General features: G+C 38.6%; 1 protein-coding gene across 1 annotated transcript in view; it reads right to left on the bottom strand.

The window, feature by feature from the left end:
* LOC139765015 (uncharacterized) overlaps positions 1 to 17,703 on the bottom strand; it is a 45,150-nt gene extending 27,447 nt beyond the window's left edge. Inside the window, exons 1-6 of the mRNA XM_071692084.1 lie at positions 17,582 to 17,703; positions 14,411 to 14,561; positions 10,589 to 10,740; positions 9,810 to 9,938; positions 9,211 to 9,354; positions 2,251 to 2,340 (exon numbers count right to left, since the gene is read on the bottom strand). Of these exons, the coding sequence (XP_071548185.1) occupies positions 2,251 to 2,340; positions 9,211 to 9,354; positions 9,810 to 9,938; positions 10,589 to 10,740; positions 14,411 to 14,561; positions 17,582 to 17,639 (724 nt within the window). The 5' untranslated portion in view covers positions 17,640 to 17,703. The remainder of the gene's footprint in view (positions 1 to 2,250; positions 2,341 to 9,210; positions 9,355 to 9,809; positions 9,939 to 10,588; positions 10,741 to 14,410; positions 14,562 to 17,581) is intronic.
* Positions 17,704 to 20,806: the final 3,103 nt, after the last annotated feature.

The raw sequence follows: 20,806 nt of genomic DNA, 5'->3' as shown, positions 1-20,806 counted from the left end.
ATTTGCGTGTGTGGACGTGTATGAATATACATGTGTATAGGGGTGGGTTGGGCCACTTCTTTCGTCTGTTTCCTTGCGCTACCTCGCAAACGCGGGAGACAGCGACAAAGCAAAATAAATAAATAGATAGAAAAGAATTTTCCACCTCCAATTTGGTCTCCCTCTTCTCCTCGTTCCCTCCACCTCCGACACATATATCCTCTTGGTCAATCTTTCCTCACTCATTCTCTCCATGTGCCCAAACCCTTTCAAAACACCCTCTTCTGCTCTCTCAACCACGCTCTTTTTATTTCCACACATCTCTCTTACCCTTACGTTACTTACTCGATCAAACCACCTCACACCACACATTTTCCTCAAACATCTCATTTCCAGCACATCCATCCTCCTGCGCACATCTCTATCCATAGCCCACGCCTCGCAACCATACAACATTGTTGGTACCACTATTCCTTCAAACATACCCATTTTTGCTTTCCGAGATAATGTTCTCGACTTCCACACATTTTTCAAGGCTCCCAAAATTTTCGCCCCCTCCCCCACCCTATGATCCACTTCCGCTTCCATGGTTCCATCCGCTGACAGATCCACTCCCAGATATCTAAAACACTTCACTTCCTCCAGTTTTTCTCCATTCAAACTCACCTCCCAATTGACTTGACCCTCACCCCTACTGTACCTAATAACCTTGCTCTTATTCACATTTACTCTTAACTTTCTTCTTCCACACACTTTACCAAACTCAGTCACCAGCTTCTGCAGTTTCTCACATGAATCAGCCACCAGCGCTGTATCATCAGCGAACAACAACTGACTCACTTCCCAAGCTCTCTCATCCCCAACAGACTTCATACTTGCCCCTCTTTCCAGGACTCTTGCATTTACCTCCCTAACAACCCCATCCATAAACAAATTAAACAACCATGGAGACATCACACACCCCTGCCGCAAACCTACATTCACTGAGAACCAATCACTTTCCTCTCTTCCTACACGTACACATGCCTTACATCCTCGATAAAAACTTTTCACTGCTTCTAACAACTTGCCTCCCACACCATATATTCTTAATACCTTCCACAGAGCATCTCTATCAACTCTATCATATGCCTTCTCCAGATCCATAAATGCTACATACAAATCCATTTGCTTTTCTAAGTATTTCTCACATACATTCTTCAAAGCAAACACCTGATCCACACATCCTCTACCACTTCTGAAACCACAGAGAAAGAAAGTAATATAAAAGAACAATGTGAAAATGTACATAAAAAGGAGTATGGAAGAATAGAGTAAAATAAAGGGAACAAAGTGAGCAAATGTGTGCATAAAAAGGTGTTTGGAGGAAGAGAGTAAAGTGAAAGGACAGAGTGAGCAAATGTGTGCATAAAAGGAGTAAGAGATATGCAGAAACTTTAATATCTGGGATAGATTCTTTTTGGGCCAGCCTCCTGAACAGCAGTATAAGGCATTCTCATACAAACACAAGGGCTTAATAAAATGAATATGTTTCACAAAGGATCAACAAGTGCATTCATCTATCTTATTCTATATCACCTTAAATCTTAGTATGAGAGCCCTTCTGAAAAATTAAGAAACTGCACAAGGTGCAATATTTTCCTTACCCTTTACATTTCATCTCACTCTCTTTCCACACAAGCAACCATTCCTGCATCCATCTAGTCATAGCTAGTATATCGTCATTTTAAACTTGTATAAATACATGACAGTAGCAAGTCTTACATTCTTGTTCTTGAATATCTACTTTCTGGAGCTCTGAGTGGAATTGTGTAAGTTTAAATGAGGAGAATTTGGAGACAAAGGAATGTTTTAGATGCCAGAAAAAGGATGGAACTTAGAAGTTTGAAGTAAGTCATACGGTAGAAAGGACTAAAGTCCTGGATAACTCTTAAACAGTGGCCATCATCAATCATTGTGGTTTTAGAAAACAGCAGCTAGCAACAATTAATCTGTTAACTTTTCCTACCTCTATTTAAATATCCAGTTCAATCATTATACCATTTATGGCATTCAGAGGTCTCTCTCTTCACCAAGAAGGTATAGATTGTTTTTAAAGTACATAATCTAAAACTAATACAACCACCTGTGCTAACTCTGATTAATTCTCTTTTCATCGACAGCAATATTTCTAGTGAGAAAGGTAAAGCAAATTACAGCAGCAGCAATTTTTCTAGTGAGAAAGGTAAAGCAAATTACAGCAGCAATGATATGAATTCATCACAGTCCTACCCATTACAAGAGTTGAATCTGGTTGGGGGTTCCGCTGTTGGTGAAGGCTTGGTCTTGTCTCGCTGTAATAGATATCTTGGTCTAGAAGAGCTGTTAAGAAAAAGAAACATTACTTGCATTAACAGAGGACAAAAATCCTATATCTGGATACACCATATACTGAATCTTCTATATGAGTAATATCTATCCAAATCATAAACCCTTCTGAGTGTGCTGAAGATGGCAAAATATGTTTCACACACAAAAGAAATCTGAACCCCTTCTAGTTGGCCATTATTGTGCATTACTTATACAAACTACCCTAGGATGGCAACATTATGTCTTTGCAGTCCTTTAATCTATGGATCTCTGTCTCTTGAATGTATGGCTCCATACCTGCACCAGACACTGCATAATACTATCGTATATACGTAAGTGTCACCTTCTATAACTGACACACATGGCAGACATACACTTGAATCAATCAGAAAGCTAATCAAATAAAAAAAGCAGCCACTAATTCTAAGAACACCATATGAAGTCACTGAAAATATCCAAAACACCCATAAAATGTCAAGGAATTATGATAGGATCCAAGGTGGATAAAATGTTGGTGAATAAGAAATATGGCAGCTCCGTTGAAGGTATAATGAGATGAGGCAGACCAAGAGTGAGAGAGATGCAGTAAGTCCACTAATTAGGGCTTTATCATAAGTCCTTCAAATAAGAATTATTTCATTTGTCTGACTGCCTTTGTTGAGTCTTATATTTCTTAACATACCCTCTTTGCTTTTACAGACTATATTTGGGATATCATACATATCAGATAAAAGACAAGATCTGTGCATATGAGGTCAATGGTTCTCTGGTCCTATTGCTATCTTTTTAAAGCAGGAAAGGCAATTAGATATAAAAAACTTCATTTTCTGCCTTCACAAGGCAGCAACAGGAACAGAAGAACAATGGCATCATTTGCACACATCCAGTCTCTTGGAGTCACATGTAATGCACCATCAACAGGATCTAACATCCACACCGAAACCCCAAACTCTACACCATGATCTACCTTAACCACTTAATATTTCCTGGTTCAGCCCATTTATAGCATGCTACATCCTCTTCCCCAGTATCACACAGCTCCATTTTCTCTATCCAATGCCTTCTTGCTCTGAATCTTCATGTCCCATAACCCAAAGCCTTCTTCACTCCATCCTTCCACTTCCTCCTCAGTTTCCCTCTCCCTCTCGCTAATTCTGTTTCCTGCAAACATCCTCTAAGCTGAGCTCTACTCACTCATTCTTTTCATAAACCTGACTAACTTCAGCATACCCTGATCAACCCTTTTAATCAAAGTGTGGTCAAAACTTCTCCAACAATGCCATTTCTTATGTGACCTACCTGCCTCAAGCCATATATTGTCCTCAATGTTTCATTTTAACCATGTACATCTTCGTCCTTTCCTTTGTAATGACAGTCTAAAACTCACATCCATGCAACACTGTCAATAATTTACCTTCACACACTTATCTCTGCCTTTATATACAATGACATTTCTTTCCACATAGTCTTTACTGTATCAAGAATCTTACTTCCCTCTTCCACCCTGTGATTCACTTTAGCTCCCTTTTAACTACCCACTCTCAGGTATATAAAAAGCTCCAGTTCCTCCAGATCTACCCAATTTAAACTCTCAATCAAACAGTCTTGTTTCATCCCCCTGCTGCAGTTCACTACCAAAATTTTGCTAATACCAAATTCAAATTTACTTCTTTTTCACACTCTCTCAAACTCTGTCACCAGCTTTTGGAGTCTCTCTCTCTCTCTGTAGTCTGCCACCATGCAAACACCACATGATTCACTTCCCAAGCTCCAAGGTCCCTGGCATACTGGAGACCTGCTTCATGCATTTTCCTCCCTGAACAACCCATTCATAAACAAATTAAACAGCTTTGGTGACATCACACATCCTTGATAAAGACTATCCTTCAATGAGAACCACTCATCCTCCAACCTTCCTACTCACATAATTGCCTTGCTTCCCTACCAAAACGTGTTACATTCAGATTTCCATGAACCACATACATTCTTAGTACCTTCCACAAGACCTGTTTGTCAGCCCTCCTGATCCATTAATGCCACATACAATTAATTTTTTAAAATTGTTTCTCACACAAAATCTTCAAAGCAAATACCTGATCCATACATTCCCTACCACTCCACTACCACAAGCCACACTAATCCTCCCCAGGCAGGTGCACGGTGTATGCCACCAGCTCTACATCACCAATCCCTCTACCACCTTGGTATATGCGAGTGAGTGGGGTTAGGGGTCAGTAGGAATTGTTGGATTATGTACTTAATGATAACAATACAAAGGAGAGACTTTTTCAAGTAAATGTGTTGAGAGGGGCAGCTGGTGGAAAGTATGATCAGTTCTTGGTGAGGCATGGGTGAAAGATGGCAGTGGCTTTACGAAATGAAGAAATGGCCTTAGAGGAAATAGGGTGATGAAAGAGAAAGAACTTGGAATAGTGGTTCTGTGGGAAGATACCAGGAGAGATTGAGTGAAGAATGGCAAAAGGTGAGAGAACACAAAACTAAGGGAAGAGGTGAAAAATGGAAGCTACAGAATATAGAGAAGGACTGCTTACATTTGCAGAAGTGCATGGCATGCAGAGGGTGAGATGTGGTCCTGTAAGAAAGGGTATTAAGTAGTGAGATGAGGAAGTTCAGTTGCTGATGAAAGAGAAAAGAAAGGTGCATGGGCACTGCCTGCAAGGAAGAGGTGCGAGTGGTTAGATGGACAAGAGAAAGAAGCTGGAGGTCATGAGAAAATTGCTGGGGCTGAAAATGAGACCTTTTTTGGTCACATATCATTTACATGAGCTTTCCATATCATATGTATTAATTCCCTGAGGTAAAGGACAGAAAATTCACTTCCTCCAATTTTTCTCCATTTAAACTTACATCCCAACTAACTTGTCCATCAACTCTTGCTAAACCTAATAACCATGCTCTTATTCAAATTTACTCTCAACTTTCTCCTTTCACACAGTTTCACACTAACATCTGCCACTGTAAATAACTATATATTTATATTTCATTATACTTTGTTGCTGTCTCCCGTGTTAGCAAGGTAGTGTAAGGAAACAGACGAAAGAATGGCCCAACCCAGCCACATACACATGTATATACATACACAACCACACGTGCACATATACATACCTATCCAACTCAACGTATACATATATATATGCACACAGACATATACATATATACATATGTACATAATTCATTATGTATTTATGGATGGGGTTGTTAGGGAGGTCAATGCAAGAGTTTTAGAAAGAGGGGCAAGTATGCAGTCTGTTGCGGATGAGAGAGCTTGGGAAGTGAGTCAGTTGTTGTTCGCTGATGATATAGCACTGGCGGCTGATTCAGGTGAGAAACTGCAGAAGCTGGTGACTGAGTTAGGTAAAGTGTGTGAAAGAAGAAAGCTGAGAGTAAATATGAATAAGAGCAAGGTTATTAGGTACAGTAGGGTTGAGGGACAAGTCAACTTGGAGGTAAGTTTGAATGGAGAAATACTGGAGGAGGTGAAGTGTTTTAGATATCTGGGAGTGAATCATAGGGTAGGGGAGGGGGCGAAAGTTCTGGGAGCATTGAAAAATGTGTGGAAGTCGAGAATGTTATCTTGGAAAGCAAAAACGGGTATGTCTGAAGGAATAGTGGTTCCAACAATGTTATATGGTTGCGAGGCATGAATTATAGATAGAATTGTGCGGAGGAGGGTGGATGTGCTGGAAATGAGATGCTTGAGGACAATATGTGGTGTGAGGGGGTTTGATCGAGTAAGTAATGAAAGTAAGCGAGATGTGTGGTAATAAAAAGAGTGCGGTTGAGAGAGCAGAAGAGGGTGTTTTGAAATGGTTTGGTCACATGTAGAGAATGAGAAAGGAATGACTGTCAAAGAGGATATATGTGTCAGAGGTGGAGGGAACGAGAAGTGGGAGACCAAATTGGAGGTGGAAAGATGGAGTGAAAAAGATTTTGAGTGATTTGGGCCTGAACATGCAGGAGGGTGAAAGGCGTGCAAGGAACAGAGTAAATTGGAACGATGTGGTATACCGGGGTCGATGTGCCTGAACCAGGGCATGTGAAGCGTCTGGAAAACTTTGTGGGGCCTGGATGTGGAAAGGGAGCTGTGGTTTCAGTGCATTATACATCACAGCTAGATACTGAGTGCGAACGAATGTGGCCTTTGTTGTCTTTTCCTAGCGCTACCTCGCACACATGCGGGTGGGGGGGGGAAAGGGTTGTCATTTCATGTGTGGCAGGGTGGCGACGGGAATGAATAAGGGCAGACAGTATGAATTATGTCCATGTGTATATATGCATGTCTGTGTGTGTATATATATGTATACGTTGAGATGTATAGGTACGTATATGTGCGTGTGTGGATGTATATGTATATACATGTGTATGTGGATGGGTTGGGCCATTCTTTCGTCTGTTTCCTTGCGCTACCTCGCTCACGCGGGAGACAGCGACAAAAGTATAATAATAATAATAATAATAATATTTTTTATTTCTATTTTTTTATTATACTTTGTCGCTGTCTCCCGCGTTTGCGAGGTAGCGCAAGGAAACAGACGAAAGAAATGGCCCAACCCCCCCCCATACACATGTATATACATACGTCCACACACGCAAATATACATACCTACACAGCTTTCCATGGTTTACCCCAGACGCTTCACATGCCTTGATTCAATCCACTGACAGCACGTCAACCCTGGTAAACCACATCGCTCCAATTCACTCTATTCCTTGCCCTCCTTTCACCCTCCTGCATGTTCAGGCCCCGATCACACAAAATCTTTTTCACTCCATCTTTCCACCTCCAATTTGGTCTCCCTCTTCTCCTCGTTCCCTCCACCTCCGACACATATATCCTCTTGGTCAATCTTTCCTCACTCATTCTCTCCATGTGCCCAAACCACTTCAAAACACCCTCTTCTGCTCTCTCAACCACGCTCTTTTTATTTCCACACATCTCTCTTACCCTTACGTTACTCACTCGATCAAACCACCTCACACCACACATTGTCCTCAAACATCTCTTTTCCAGCACATCCATCCTCCTGCACACAACTCTATCCATAGCCCACGCCTCGCAACCATACAACATTGTTGGAACCACTATTCCTTCAAACATACCCATTTTTGCTTTTCGAGATAATGTTCTCGACTTCCACACATTCTTCAAGGCCCCCAGAATTTTCGCCCCCTCCCCCACCCTATGATCCACTTCCGCTTCCATGGTTCCATCCGCTGCCAGATCCACTCCCAGATATCTAAAACACTTCACTTCCTCCAGTTTTTCTCCATTCAAACTCACCTCCCAACTGACTTGACCCTCAACCCTACTGTACCTAATAACCTTGCTCTTATTCACATTTACTCTTAACTTTCTTCTTTCACACACTTTACCAAACTCAGTCACCAGCTTCTGCAGTTTCTCACATGAATCAGCCACCAGCGCTGTATCATCAGCGAACAACAACTGACTCACTTCCCAAGCTCTCTCATCCCCAACTGACTTCATACTTGCCCCTCTTTCCAAAACTCTTGCATTTACCTCCCTAACAACCCCATCCATAAACAAATTAAACAACCATGGAGACATCACACACCCCTGCCGCAAACCTACATTCACTGAGAACCAATCACTTTCCTCTCTTCCTACACGTACACATGCCTTACATCCTCGATAAAAACTTTTCACTGCTTCTAACAACTTTCCTCCCACACCATATAATAATAATAATAATAATAATAATAATAATAATAATAATAATAATAATAATAATAATAATAATCTTGTGAAAAGCAAACATTCCAAAGTGCACTGCCTCGCACAATAAGAACTGTCAGTATATCTGAGGAGTGCTTCCACACGTCACCGAATTTCCTGAGAAAAAGTATAAAATTTCTGAGATTTCTTATTTCTTTTCTGCATAATCACCTACAAATTTCACATTGATCTAAAGAGGTTTTATTTTCTTAATGCAAATGTATGGCATCTGTCAAAGCATTATCAAAACCTTGATCCAAACCAGCAATACCATGAAGCTTCAGTGCAGTCAGGCTTGTTAACTGCCAAGATGTAGTATATGAAAGCTTTTCATTATGTATGCCAGGTGTAAATATTCATTGAACAAAACCCATGACAAGACTGTTTACCTTCACTGTGCATATGTGTATATCCTAAAATTCTACCAAAGTATACTTACAGTACACCACATCATTAAGAAACTAATGAAGATAGTGATTTATAATAGTGTGGGAGGAAAAAGCAGGTAAGAACATAGAAAGCCTGTAAAAGACATCCAGTCTACACTTGAACCATGAGAATTCAGAGCTATTGGGTAGTCCAGTCTCTTGGAGCAAAAGGATAGGTGATGGCATCACTGTGCCTGACTGACTGCTTGAACGTATATTCAAAACAAATGACTTACCACTACCACAGGTCAGTAGATAATAACAAGGTGAGAAAACTAGCACTAACACAACAATTAGATGGAGTTCTAAAAGATCCTAACTCCCTAAATATAGAGCCTCACAAAACATATCAGCATAAAGGAGAATATTATCAATATATGCAGCAATACCTTAATACTCAAAACAATGGTATCTGATAAATTCTGGAGAGAAAATAGAAAATCTGCAGTCCTTAAAGTTCTGGTTTGAAAAAAAAATCACAGTGCATAACAGAAACTCCATAAGTTTCTGATCTGTGGCTTGCAACTACTCTACTAGTATTAAGTTTCATATACTGCATGTCCTTTACAACATATCCTGCTAATATCGCTGGGTAGACAACAAACAGACCCAACAAGAAAGAGAATTGTAATACTGCTCTGGGTATGAAAACCAAGAGATTATGAAGACTATGTAGACCTATTTTCAAATACTTACCAGGGTGCACAAGCTGTCTGCAACACTGTATGGTAGGCATTATGGTGCAATTAGGAGGGGATAGATCACGTTCTCGGCAACACATTCCACGTGCCAAACAACGTTTGTCTTCACAGATAAGTTTATCTGCACAGGCATCAAGACCTGAAAAATGGAAATGCAGGAATGACTGAGAGGTAAGGAAAATGCAAGTTGAACTGCTTTGTTTATTAAGGTGATACATCAAGCAAAACCAAAATCTTTATTCCCACCACCACTACAAGCAAAATGTTTCTACTGAATGCAATCCTGCATCATTCCCCTGGCAACTTCATTATCTTCAGCCACAATCCATTTTCTCACTGAATCTACCCATTTCTTTCACAATCCCACTATTTTTCTGCTTTCAACTGTATTACTTTAAATCTTCTAGACCAACCTGCTATATGTTTTACATGATTTCAACATACATTTCACGGTCACTTGGACTGAATGGTCATTTGTTCAATTGGGAATAGTTTTCTAATAAAAAAGTTCTCTTAACAGATTCAGAGATCAACCCTAACCTAAAAGGGGACACATCACACAGCATTTCAAGAACTAATGAGAAAGTTACTTACCACAAAGCTCCTGTACTTCATCAGAACCATCTGGGCAGTCTGGATTACCATCACACTTGTAGCGGGGTGGAATACACTGACCACTGGCACATCTGAATGCATCAGATGAACAATGGGATACTCGAGCTCCTGCAATAATTAAAAAATGCAATAACAATTTCTTAAGGGAGCGAGACTACGAATGAGTTAGGAAAGCAACTGTCTGGTGCTTATTGGGTTATTTCAATGTGTTTTGTAAGTGTTAAATTTCATGGGCATGGGGTGGATTTGTGAGAAGAGGTTGCTGAAGTGTGAGGCAAGGGAAGGCTTTTATTTCTACTTGGGGGCTTTACCACTTCTGAAACCACATTAATCCTCCTCAGTCTGATGCTCTGTACATGCCTTCAACCTCACAATCAATATCGTCGCAAATAATTTTCCATGTATACTCAACAAACTTATGCCTATGTACTTTGAACACTCACTTTCATCCTCAGGCACTTCATGATCCATGCATACACTGAATATCCTTACCAATCAATCAACAGCACATTCACCCTCTTTCTTAATAATTTCATCTTCTGCAAGGCTTTACCATCTTTTTTCTCTTCATCAAACCACTCTCCCTGACTCTCTCACTTAGCACAACACCTTGAACAAAACACCCTATATCTGCCACTCTATCATGAAACAAATTCAACAGTCCTTCAAAATACTACATCTCCTCCTCACTCTATCATTACAATATGATAAAAGGTCAGGACAAAAAGAAAAAGATATGATTAGATCCTAATACTCACGGGGCATGACGATAACATACACTACACTCTTTACAGGTGCTATAAGCTCTGCTTCAACACCACAAGTGTAATTTCCTCCATCTGTCTCTTCTAAGTCAACAATTGTCATTCTGGTTCTTCCGGCAGTTTCATCTACATGAACTCTGTTTTCACTGTGAGACAGAAAATTATCATTACTATAAGGCATCCTGTCCGTACATCTTTTCATATAAGTAAATCCAATACCTCTTACACATCATTATGCACTTGTTCATCAATATAGGCAAGGTAGAAAAAATTAATAAAAACATCTTACAGCAAGGCTTTTAAAAAATCAACATTTTTGGATGACTCCAGAGCAGTAATGCAAAAATCAATACAGACCCTAGAAACTGTGCTAAAACTACCGAACAGAATGACCACCTCCTCAACAGCCAACTACCAAGAACCCACTGGTTGTGTGTGAAATCTACATGAAAAACACAAACCACAGCACATACTGGCCAGCAAACGAGCATTCAATCCCAACTGGAAACTTACCAAGATGATGGCAACAAACCAGCCAACTTTTCAGGTGTCTTCAGTGAAAGTCATGGCAAGTGTTTTGGTGAAAGTAGAAGTGATGAAAGCCTTTTGTATGTCAAAGAGTGGCAAGGAAGCTGGAGTGGGTGGGAATGAATCTGAATTTCTAAAAAAAAGGAGAAGAATGTAATGCTGATTGGTCAATTAAAGAGTTCTAATGTATGTATGGTTCATGGTGAGGTGCCTAAAGACTGGCAGAATGCCATTACATAAAGGCAAGGAAATGAAAAGAGAAGGTTTGAATTACAGAGGCAAAATTCTGTTGAGTGTACCTTACAAACTGTATTCTCCTGTGTGGTGAATGAAATAGTGGCATGCACAGAGCATTAGACTGTGGAGGAACTGTGCAGCTTCAGGAGTGGCAGAGATTGAGCACAGCAAGTTTCTACTCTGAAGAGTTTGTGTGAGAAATGTTTAATTAAATAAAAGGATAAATGTGATACATTCATGGATCTGGGGAAAGCATGGGACGAGATTGATAGATATGCTCCATGGAAAGTGTTAAAATATATGGTGAGGGAAAAAAGTTATTTGAAGCAATGAAGAGCTTTTTCTTTTTACTGGGAGATTAAGGCATGTATGCGAGAAGAAATAGAGGAGGGTGAGTGGTTTTAGGTGAAAGCGAGTTGGTGGCAGGGGTGTCTGAAGTCATCCTGGCTGTTTAATCTGTTAATGGATGTGTTGTTAAGGAAGTGAATGCAAGGAGCTAAGAGGAAGGGGTATGTCTGCAGTCAGTTGGGGGTGATGGGGACTGAAAGGTGAATCAATTGCTTTTGCTGATGACTTTGCTATGGTGGCACTCTCCATCGAGAAACTGCAGAAGCTTGTCTCTGACTTTGGGAGAGTGTGTGAAAGGAGAAAAAGTGAAAGGAGAAAGCTGAAAATTAATGTGAATAAAAAAGAGGTTACTAAGTCTAGCAACATAGAGAGACAAATCAATTGAAGAGTTAGTTTGAATGGAGAGAATCTGGAGAAAGTAGAATGTTTGATCTACCTGGGAGTGGACATGGCAGCAGATGGAATCAAGGGAGCTAAAGTAAGCCAAAAGGTAGGTGACATAGGTTAAGGTCTTGGTTGCAATGAGTGTGTGGAAAGATACCACTCTGTGAGGGGGACAGGATGAATATGTTTGATGTTACAATAGTCTGAAGGTGTAGAGTGGGCCCTAAGTGAAAAAAATAAGAGCAGAAAAGAGTGGATGAGTTTAAAATTAAATGTACAAGGTCGTTATATATTGTCAAGGGTGCTGACTCACAAAGATATTATATGGTAAAAAAGAAGAGGGTGTGCTGAAATGGTCTGGACATATGGAGAGGGTGAGTGAGGACAGACTGACTAAGGAGGTACATACGTTGGAAGTGGTGGGCAAATGGAGGAGCATAAGGAAAAGGTGGAAAGGCCTGAACATGCAGGAGGGTTTGGGGCATGCATGGGATAGAGCAATATGGTATAAAAGGAGAGAAATGCCATCAATGGGCTGAACCATGGCATATGAAGTGGTAAAGGGAAATTTGATGTACCAAACAACAATTGGTAAAGTTAATCACACGCTTAGTTGGCATTCACAGGCAAATCACTGAAGTAACAATATTTGTACATGTGCTAGGATAGAGAATTAAAAACATTTACCACTGATCACAAAAATCCCCTGCTACCCAGAATTGTGGCAAGATAAATAAAATAATGCATAACATCATATCTTGACACATTCACACAAAAGATACCTGTCACCTTCCCAACCAATAATATATATACTGCATACAAAACTTCATATCATTCAATGATTTCCTTTATTGCAACATGGCTTCATTGCATGATGATGCACAAAATAATAAACTGTCGGCAGCTTCTGTAGAAACTAAATAAACTTATTTGTTACACCCTCAGAATCACTCGCAAGAAAGTTTTTGGTTCAACAACTAAAATATGAGGTCAATGGATACTTCAGAGGCACCTCTTCATTTCTTTGAAGTTCGTATGCACAATGAATGTGACATATTCAAAGTAATATTCAAACAGCTATAACAAACACACAGCTTTGTTCTTTCAATTTACTACCATGTCTCACCATATGTAAGATTATACCTAAAAAAAAACAAACCACTGGTTCTGTGGCAACTGTCTTAACAATGGATGACTGCTAGAATGCAAATACAACATTAAGCTGTAAATGTTAGGACACCAAAGTTGCTAAAGCAATGAACTATTATTTTTTTTTGGCATTACAAATATGAATGTTCACCAAAATAACCTCCCATAGGGTAATCTTAATTCTAATGGGCTTCTTACTAGCAAACTGTATGCTCAGACATGGGAGACTGAAATGAAACCTTAAACAAGGTATGTTGAGAATGAACAATGTTATCAAGAAGGTGAAACCATTTGTCAGAGTCAACACTACAGTATATTTACAATTCTGGTTTGTGATAGTTCTTAGAGGCAGTGGTGTGACTACCACTTGTGTACAAACTAAAAATATAAAATAAATGCTTCTTATATCAATAATAGTAACCTGACATGAATTTACCATATTGTATGGTAAAACCAGGCCTGAAGAGAACCAGAGGGCAATTAAAGTGCATAAGATGAAGACAACTATTTATAGGACTTTCATTTTTGGATAATGAATCAAACTTCTCATTAGGACTGCAACATAAATATGAAACAAGTACCGCAAATGAAAGAAACCACAGGATTAGAAAAATTTCTAATGAGAATCCTTTTACTTCAAAGGTAATGCTTCCAAAGACAATGGTAACGAAATTATTACAAACAATTTTGAACATGTTATCATTTGCTGTTGCATCTTTATACACAAATAACATTTACTATAAAAATGTAAGAAGAAGGATTAAAGTTGTAACTGATTATATGGTAATTATCATACAAAACTCCTGAAATTAAGTGCATTTTAAGAGGTAAAAAGAGGGGTAGTACTGTGTAAGTATCCAAAACAAATCAATCATAATAGGAAAAATGACTTCAAGGAAGATTTTCATTCTAAATAATAATCTACACCTTTCAATTTTTTCAGTATCCCATCATTATCTGCCAAAAGCATGTCTTTATCGGCAAATCTAAAATAACTGGTGCAATATCCAACAACGTAAAACTTACACTGATAGGTATCATAATAAAGTGAAAAAAGAGAAGTCTTAGGTGGTATATGCTACATTTCTTGATACATATATGGACAAATGATATTTCTACATTATCTTCTTGGAGAAATCATGATCTCTGACAATGGATGAGGAGACTTACTCATTTGTTGGTATAACCCAGGTGATCTTGAATTTGGAGTCTTCTTCTTGTTCATAATCAACCGTACAAATTAAAGTAAGGGTGTCCCCAACATACTTCTGAAGTGGCAAATCACTGGGCTCCAAATTTACTCGTACACTGGAGGATGAATCTGCAAAGTAAAAGCATGGATAAAACAAAAACATCATTTACATATGTTATAAACAATCTAATTCTAAAATTCGTATAACAAAATAACAGTAAACTGAAGTCATGAGGGGAATCTCAACATGTACTGCATAATATCTAAAAATGTAAGTTGTTAAGATTGAAAGTCTTTCTCTCCAGCAAATTTGAATAAACCATTAGGATCCTTCTAATCCCTGCCATCTGGTGATGGAACAGCCCATTAATCATCACTAAACTACTCCATTGGTGGCAGTGGCTATCTTACTCAATCATGGTCCCGCCCCTGGTCCAATTAGCAATATCATATTGTTAATGATACCATCATCTCACTCACTGTCAGGGTCATTATAGACCTGCTGCCATATGATTCTAGGATCATAAACATAAACCAGGAAGTGATAACCATCAAGAGAAAAAAAAATGTTTTGAAATAATGGAGGGCAAGACAAAGAGTGAAACAATAACCTAGAAAAATTCTTGAATGACTGCCAATGAGAGACAGTTTTTTCGATCTTCAAAACTAAATTTCAGGGTCAGAAGATTCCACAAGCTTGAGAGCTTACAACATGAAGGAGGGGAGCCTACAATCTTGCCATATCACTGCAATGTACTACAAAGCTGAACATTTCCAAAAAGTGTTCTAGATGATGCTAAAACACCACGGTCTGGGAATGAACCATTAAGGCAGAGTTTGCAAAAACCATAGCTTTGTCCCCCATGAGGCAGAAAGTGGGTCCATATGAGAGCGTCAATCTATTCCATGCTTTAGGTGCTTTTGTACTTCATTGCGATTACAAAAATACCAGCAGAGGACCAATCTATCTTATAAGGCAACTAGTACAACAGAGAAACTTTGGGATTAATTGATGTCAAAGCAGGCAATATACTTATGAAATGCACTGCCAGTAAGGTGCTTGAATATCAACTGATGACATAGTTAGCAACCATATGATTTCAGTAAGCAATGAATATAATATTAGCACATTTTTACCATCATTTCACCCAACAGGTGAGGTTATGTGCTCCTAAACATATAAAGAAACTCCAGGCTAAAGATAACATAAGTCAGTGCATCAATACTGAAGGCTCTTTCAATTCTGCTACCAGGAGCGCTGGAAGTACTGCTATTGCGATCCTGCCTGATGGTAAGAGATTAGGGAAAAATGTTAAACAACTGGGCATCTACCCGAAAAACTGAATTATATGCCATACTCATTGCTCACATGCTTGTTGAAATCAAAACCACAAATCTGATTTCTCTATCCTCACTTCTTACCATAAATGCCCTGAGATCAGAATTTAACATTTTGGTCTCTGAAGCTGGAGACAGACCTATAAGCATTACTTGTCATGGGATTAAAATCAAACTGTTACGCAAGCCAACCCTGCTCCTGTTAAAGAAGCTGTTGAAAGTGACATTAGGTTGTCAACTAGAGGTCTCAAAACTGTAATTAGGAAGGAACTAATATATCTCTTTAGCGCATACTAATGATTACAAATGGGTACTAGATGAAACATATTACATCACAATGAAATGTGTGATGTACAACATGTTTGGGGAGGAAGTAAAAAGATCATCAGATTCTAGATTATAAGTACTAAAGGCAATTTGACCTATATGGAGATGTTAATCATGTGAACTGTAAATTCTAAGGCTAAAGATATTTTCAAAAAACTAGAAAACTATGTCTTAGACTGTGAAAAAAACAGAACCCCTTACACATAGGTCCAAATAAACCCTGCAAGAAATGGATCATCTTATTATCTATAATAACACCTTGTTCTTAATAATAAGATGCCTGAAATTCTGAAACTGTAACCACATTTTGCATCTAGTCAACAATGCTGCTATATGAAAGACTAAGATTATTCAATGAACCAACTTTGTGACAATCTATTTCATAATCATCTACTGTTGAGGTCTGACAAAGGTTACTGAGACCTCTGTACTCCTGCACTACCACTCCCAGGATGGTATGAGGTGCACATAGGACTAACCACTAACGGAAGCACAAGTCAATGTTGTTACCTATTTCACAATAACAAAACCAAATTTTTCTTTAAATTTATCTTATTACACTATTGCATGCAGTTCAACAATATATAACAGTTCATATCATGCACTGCAGCTACAAGTATGTTTTCCAAGCACTAAATTGACATTGCAAAATACAAGCAGATAATATTCATACCTAATAGCAATGTGGAAAAATTTTCGACAAATATAAAACACTTCTCACTCATCACATTCTTCTCACTGGACATATAACGAGCAGAAAAATATTAAAAATCTAAAGCTATTTTTGAAGTATATCGAAGCTGGAATTTACATAAAATGTACGGTATCAATAAATTGATTTTGTTATATTCCACTGACACAGTGTAAATTTCAGCTCATAAAGGTGTGTTGATTTTCTAAGTTCACTTTTCTACTATTTTTCTCTTTTTTTTTTATTTGGCCACACAATTTCCTTATTTTCAAAGCTCAGCCTACTTCTAAAATATCTATTAATATAAGGTAAGAGATATGCTCCAAATTAAAACCTGCGTGTCTACTAAAATTATACACTTCTTATTTCATCCATACCTTTCATACCATTAATGACCATGCATTTTAATAAACAAGCACCCTCAAATTCCAGTTTTACCGTTTAATCGCTGCCTGAATTATTTAACAATTTCAGTGTTAAACAAGGATAAAAAAATCTTCCTTAAATGACTTCACAAACTACTGCAGACCTGACCACACACCAGGTACTTTATGTGCATGTGACACTGTTATACTCAGCCATGATAAAAATACATAATAAAAGACCTGTCAAACAGTATTACGTTCACATAGCCCGACACATTACAGGTACCCAGAGCATCAAGTCTGCGTAATAGCCCCTTGCTTACATGACCTCATTCCCAGCATCTACACTCTACACCTGTGGCCCTAATGCCTCCATTTCAACTGTATCTACAATTATGTAAAATGTCTGTGGTCAAGGATTAGCTCACCAATTGCCCAGTAGCATATAATCAAGGTTAGAAATGTTGACGGGATGCTGGAGGCCATTTTCTTGTCATTATTGTTGTTTACATCCAACAGACATTCAATTGACCAACACGAAAGTGATAAATCTAACATTCTTTGAAAAAAATATCAATTTGTAATAATATGATTCATAGATGCAATTCTTTATGTTTTAGCATACGAATTTTATTTTTGACGATAGCTGTACTTTCTTTTTAGTTGTATACCTTCTTGGCGGGAAGCAACTGGAAACTGCAAACGTTTCTCACTTGCCTTGTAAACGTTTACCCCATAATACAGTCAACTGTATACGTTGTTTATAGAATAGACAATTCTTTACATGTGTTTCAAAACTTATGGTGAAGTATGGCGTATTTGACAGAGATTACTCTATTCAAGGATAGTTGTTTTATTCCACCATACTATTTGCTTGCTGGATTGGACAAGAATTTCACTGGTTGTTTGTGTGTTTAGCTGGGCTTTAGGTATTCCAACAGTCAAGGTCGTTAAAGCCGTTCAGGCAAAGTTATAACCACCATCACAAAAATCTTCAACGCCTTTTTGTGGTAATGATAATGTAATTCTAAGACCACATACACTCAAAACTATGTATAGAAGTATAAATTACAAAAAGTATAGAAAAGAAGGAACGGCATCAATGAAATTTAGACATTAGTCTATCTGTCTGTATGAAATCATCCGGAGGCAGTCTTTTCTCCACGGATACCAATCTAAAATAATCGTAGATGAAGAGAAAGACGCGTCGTAAATATCAGAGGTATCCATCGTATATTTCAAGACAGCTCTAGCTTATGTGAAGAACTGTGAAGCAAGCCCGTCGTAGGGGACTGTGGTGGGGGTCTCGAGGGGGTCGAGCAAACCCCCAGTTTTTCCTGAAAAGTAATACTATAAGTTTAAGGTTCGTCAAAATGTTCTAATGGCCTAGGCAGACCATCAGTCTCTCAGACATAAGTTGAATAACGCTTTTAAAGACAAATAATAGCACTTAGCATGTTACTGAATTCCTTTGAGACGGTATTCGGTGTTCTACTGTATATAGATATTCTTAACTTGTGTGCGTTCGTTCTCAAAATCATCTATACGAAAAAGCCCCCACCTCCTTACTTGAAAATCCTCGTAACGGGCCTATAACATGATGAAAAGATTCTGAATGGATGTCTTTGTTTTTTAAATCGTGAGAACCACAGTGGCTTCATCTAACATTAATTGAATGCTGTACGAAGTGGAGCCTGTTGGAAGGTCTAAGCTGTCTATTAGAATGTTAAGAGAGAAGCACAATGGAAGTTTCTGGCAATTATAAGTATCAGATTTCTTTCATCATTCAATTCTTGACGAATACAAATATCAAGGTCGCTATGCAGAGTCATTTCATCCAATGTGCAAGAGGGGCATTTGCCCAGTGAACATTTTTGCTTTTAAGAAAAAAAAAACGAGAAACTTTCGGATTTCTCGAACTAATGCTTGTAATATTTGTCAACTGACATCGCATCAACTAAGTGATAGCTTTCTTGCCTGTATCAATTTCTCTAAAAAATATTAAATCAATCCCGTAACCCAATAAATAGTAATATAGCAATATATAGTAATAGATATATTCATCTAAATTCTCTCTGATAATAAGATTATCGATTTTTTGTCATAAAACCAAGGTACGTCAGAACCATCTATTAAATCGAGTGACGCACAGGCGTTGTAGAGAATGGCCATCTACCCCTAAATCAGTGGTTGTCTGGCACCTACAAGGGTGTGTTCTGCTCAGCGTGATACATCTGGTCCTGCTGATGGGCCTCCTGACGCAGACACACCTGGATTCACCGATGGTCCTTTCCCTAAAGGCGTTGTGTCACTAGGTGGACCAAATGGAATGAGCAACCAAGTGGAGCAGCAGCCTGGTTTCATGTCGAGACAAGTAAGTGGCCAAGCTTGCATGTTGTATACATATTGGAGTACTGATTGGGCCATGAGAGGATGTTTGTACGTAAAACAGTTTAGAAACTTGGAAATAATGAATACGTCATATTTAAGGATAAGCGTGGCAATACTGTGGACATGTTTATTCGTGAATGTGCCAGCAATGAAAAGATTGAAGGTAAACATTTGGTTTCTGATGACAGTTATAAGCCAGGCCTGGCCCCAACAAGTGGTGGTCAGACTGTCAACCGTCTGCATGAAGCGGTAATTAACTTGGCCACTCGGAAGGGAGTGGCGAGTAGAAAGCAATCTTGTCCCATAACATTTAGTCGGAAGCTAACAAAGGCAAGAGGGAGATGGGGGTGGACATATTGTTTGTCAACAAGCGTTTGTCAACAAGAGCCAAAATGTGTGGATTTTTACGATTGAGTAAAAAAAAAAAAAGGCAAACATGATTTTTCATATCCGGGAATTTTGGTGTCAGAGAAAACTAGTACGTGCAAAACACTGTAACTTGAGTCAACAGAACACAAGGCAGGGTATGAATGTATTGTGAGATTCTGTATTTTGATAATATCAAGGTATCCACACTATGGGAGGGAAATGTCACCCTCAGCTGCCTCACACATTTTGATGCCTCCTATTTTGATGCCTCTTAGGCTTAGGTATGTTCTTCCCCTTCTGGCAACAATGTAACTAGGCTTTAAAGTACGTTCCTTCCCTCTTAGCAACGTCATTTTTGTGTAATGTGTATGGAAATTTGAGCGATTTTTTTATATTGAAAATAATAAATATATTAGTTTGGCTACATTCATCCTTATCTTTGATTTTTGATTGATTATCATGTTGCTTATTTGTTATACTTTGCAAGTCTGGAGACGTTTACATATATATATATATATATATATATATATATATATATATATATATATATATATATATATATATATTTTTTTTTTTTTTTTTTTTTTATACCTCGTCGCTGTCTCCCGCGGTTGCGAGGTAGCGCAAGGAAACAGACGAAAGAAATGGCCCAACCCCCCCCCATACACATGTACATACACACGTCCACACACGCAAATATACATACCTACACAGCTTTCCATGGTTTACCCCGGACGCTTCACATGCCTTGATTCAATCCACTGACAGCACGTCAACCCCTGTATACCACATCGCTCCAATTCACTCTATTCCTTGCCCTCCTTTCACCCTCCTGCATGTTCAGGCCCCGATCACACAAAATCCTTTTCACTCCATCTTTCCACCTCCAATTT

Source organism: Panulirus ornatus, chromosome 52 (assembly GCF_036320965.1).
Source record: "Panulirus ornatus isolate Po-2019 chromosome 52, ASM3632096v1, whole genome shotgun sequence".
In the NCBI taxonomy this organism is placed as follows: Eukaryota; Metazoa; Arthropoda; class Malacostraca; order Decapoda; family Palinuridae; genus Panulirus; species Panulirus ornatus.
This window is presented reverse-complemented; position numbering and strand designations above follow the sequence as displayed.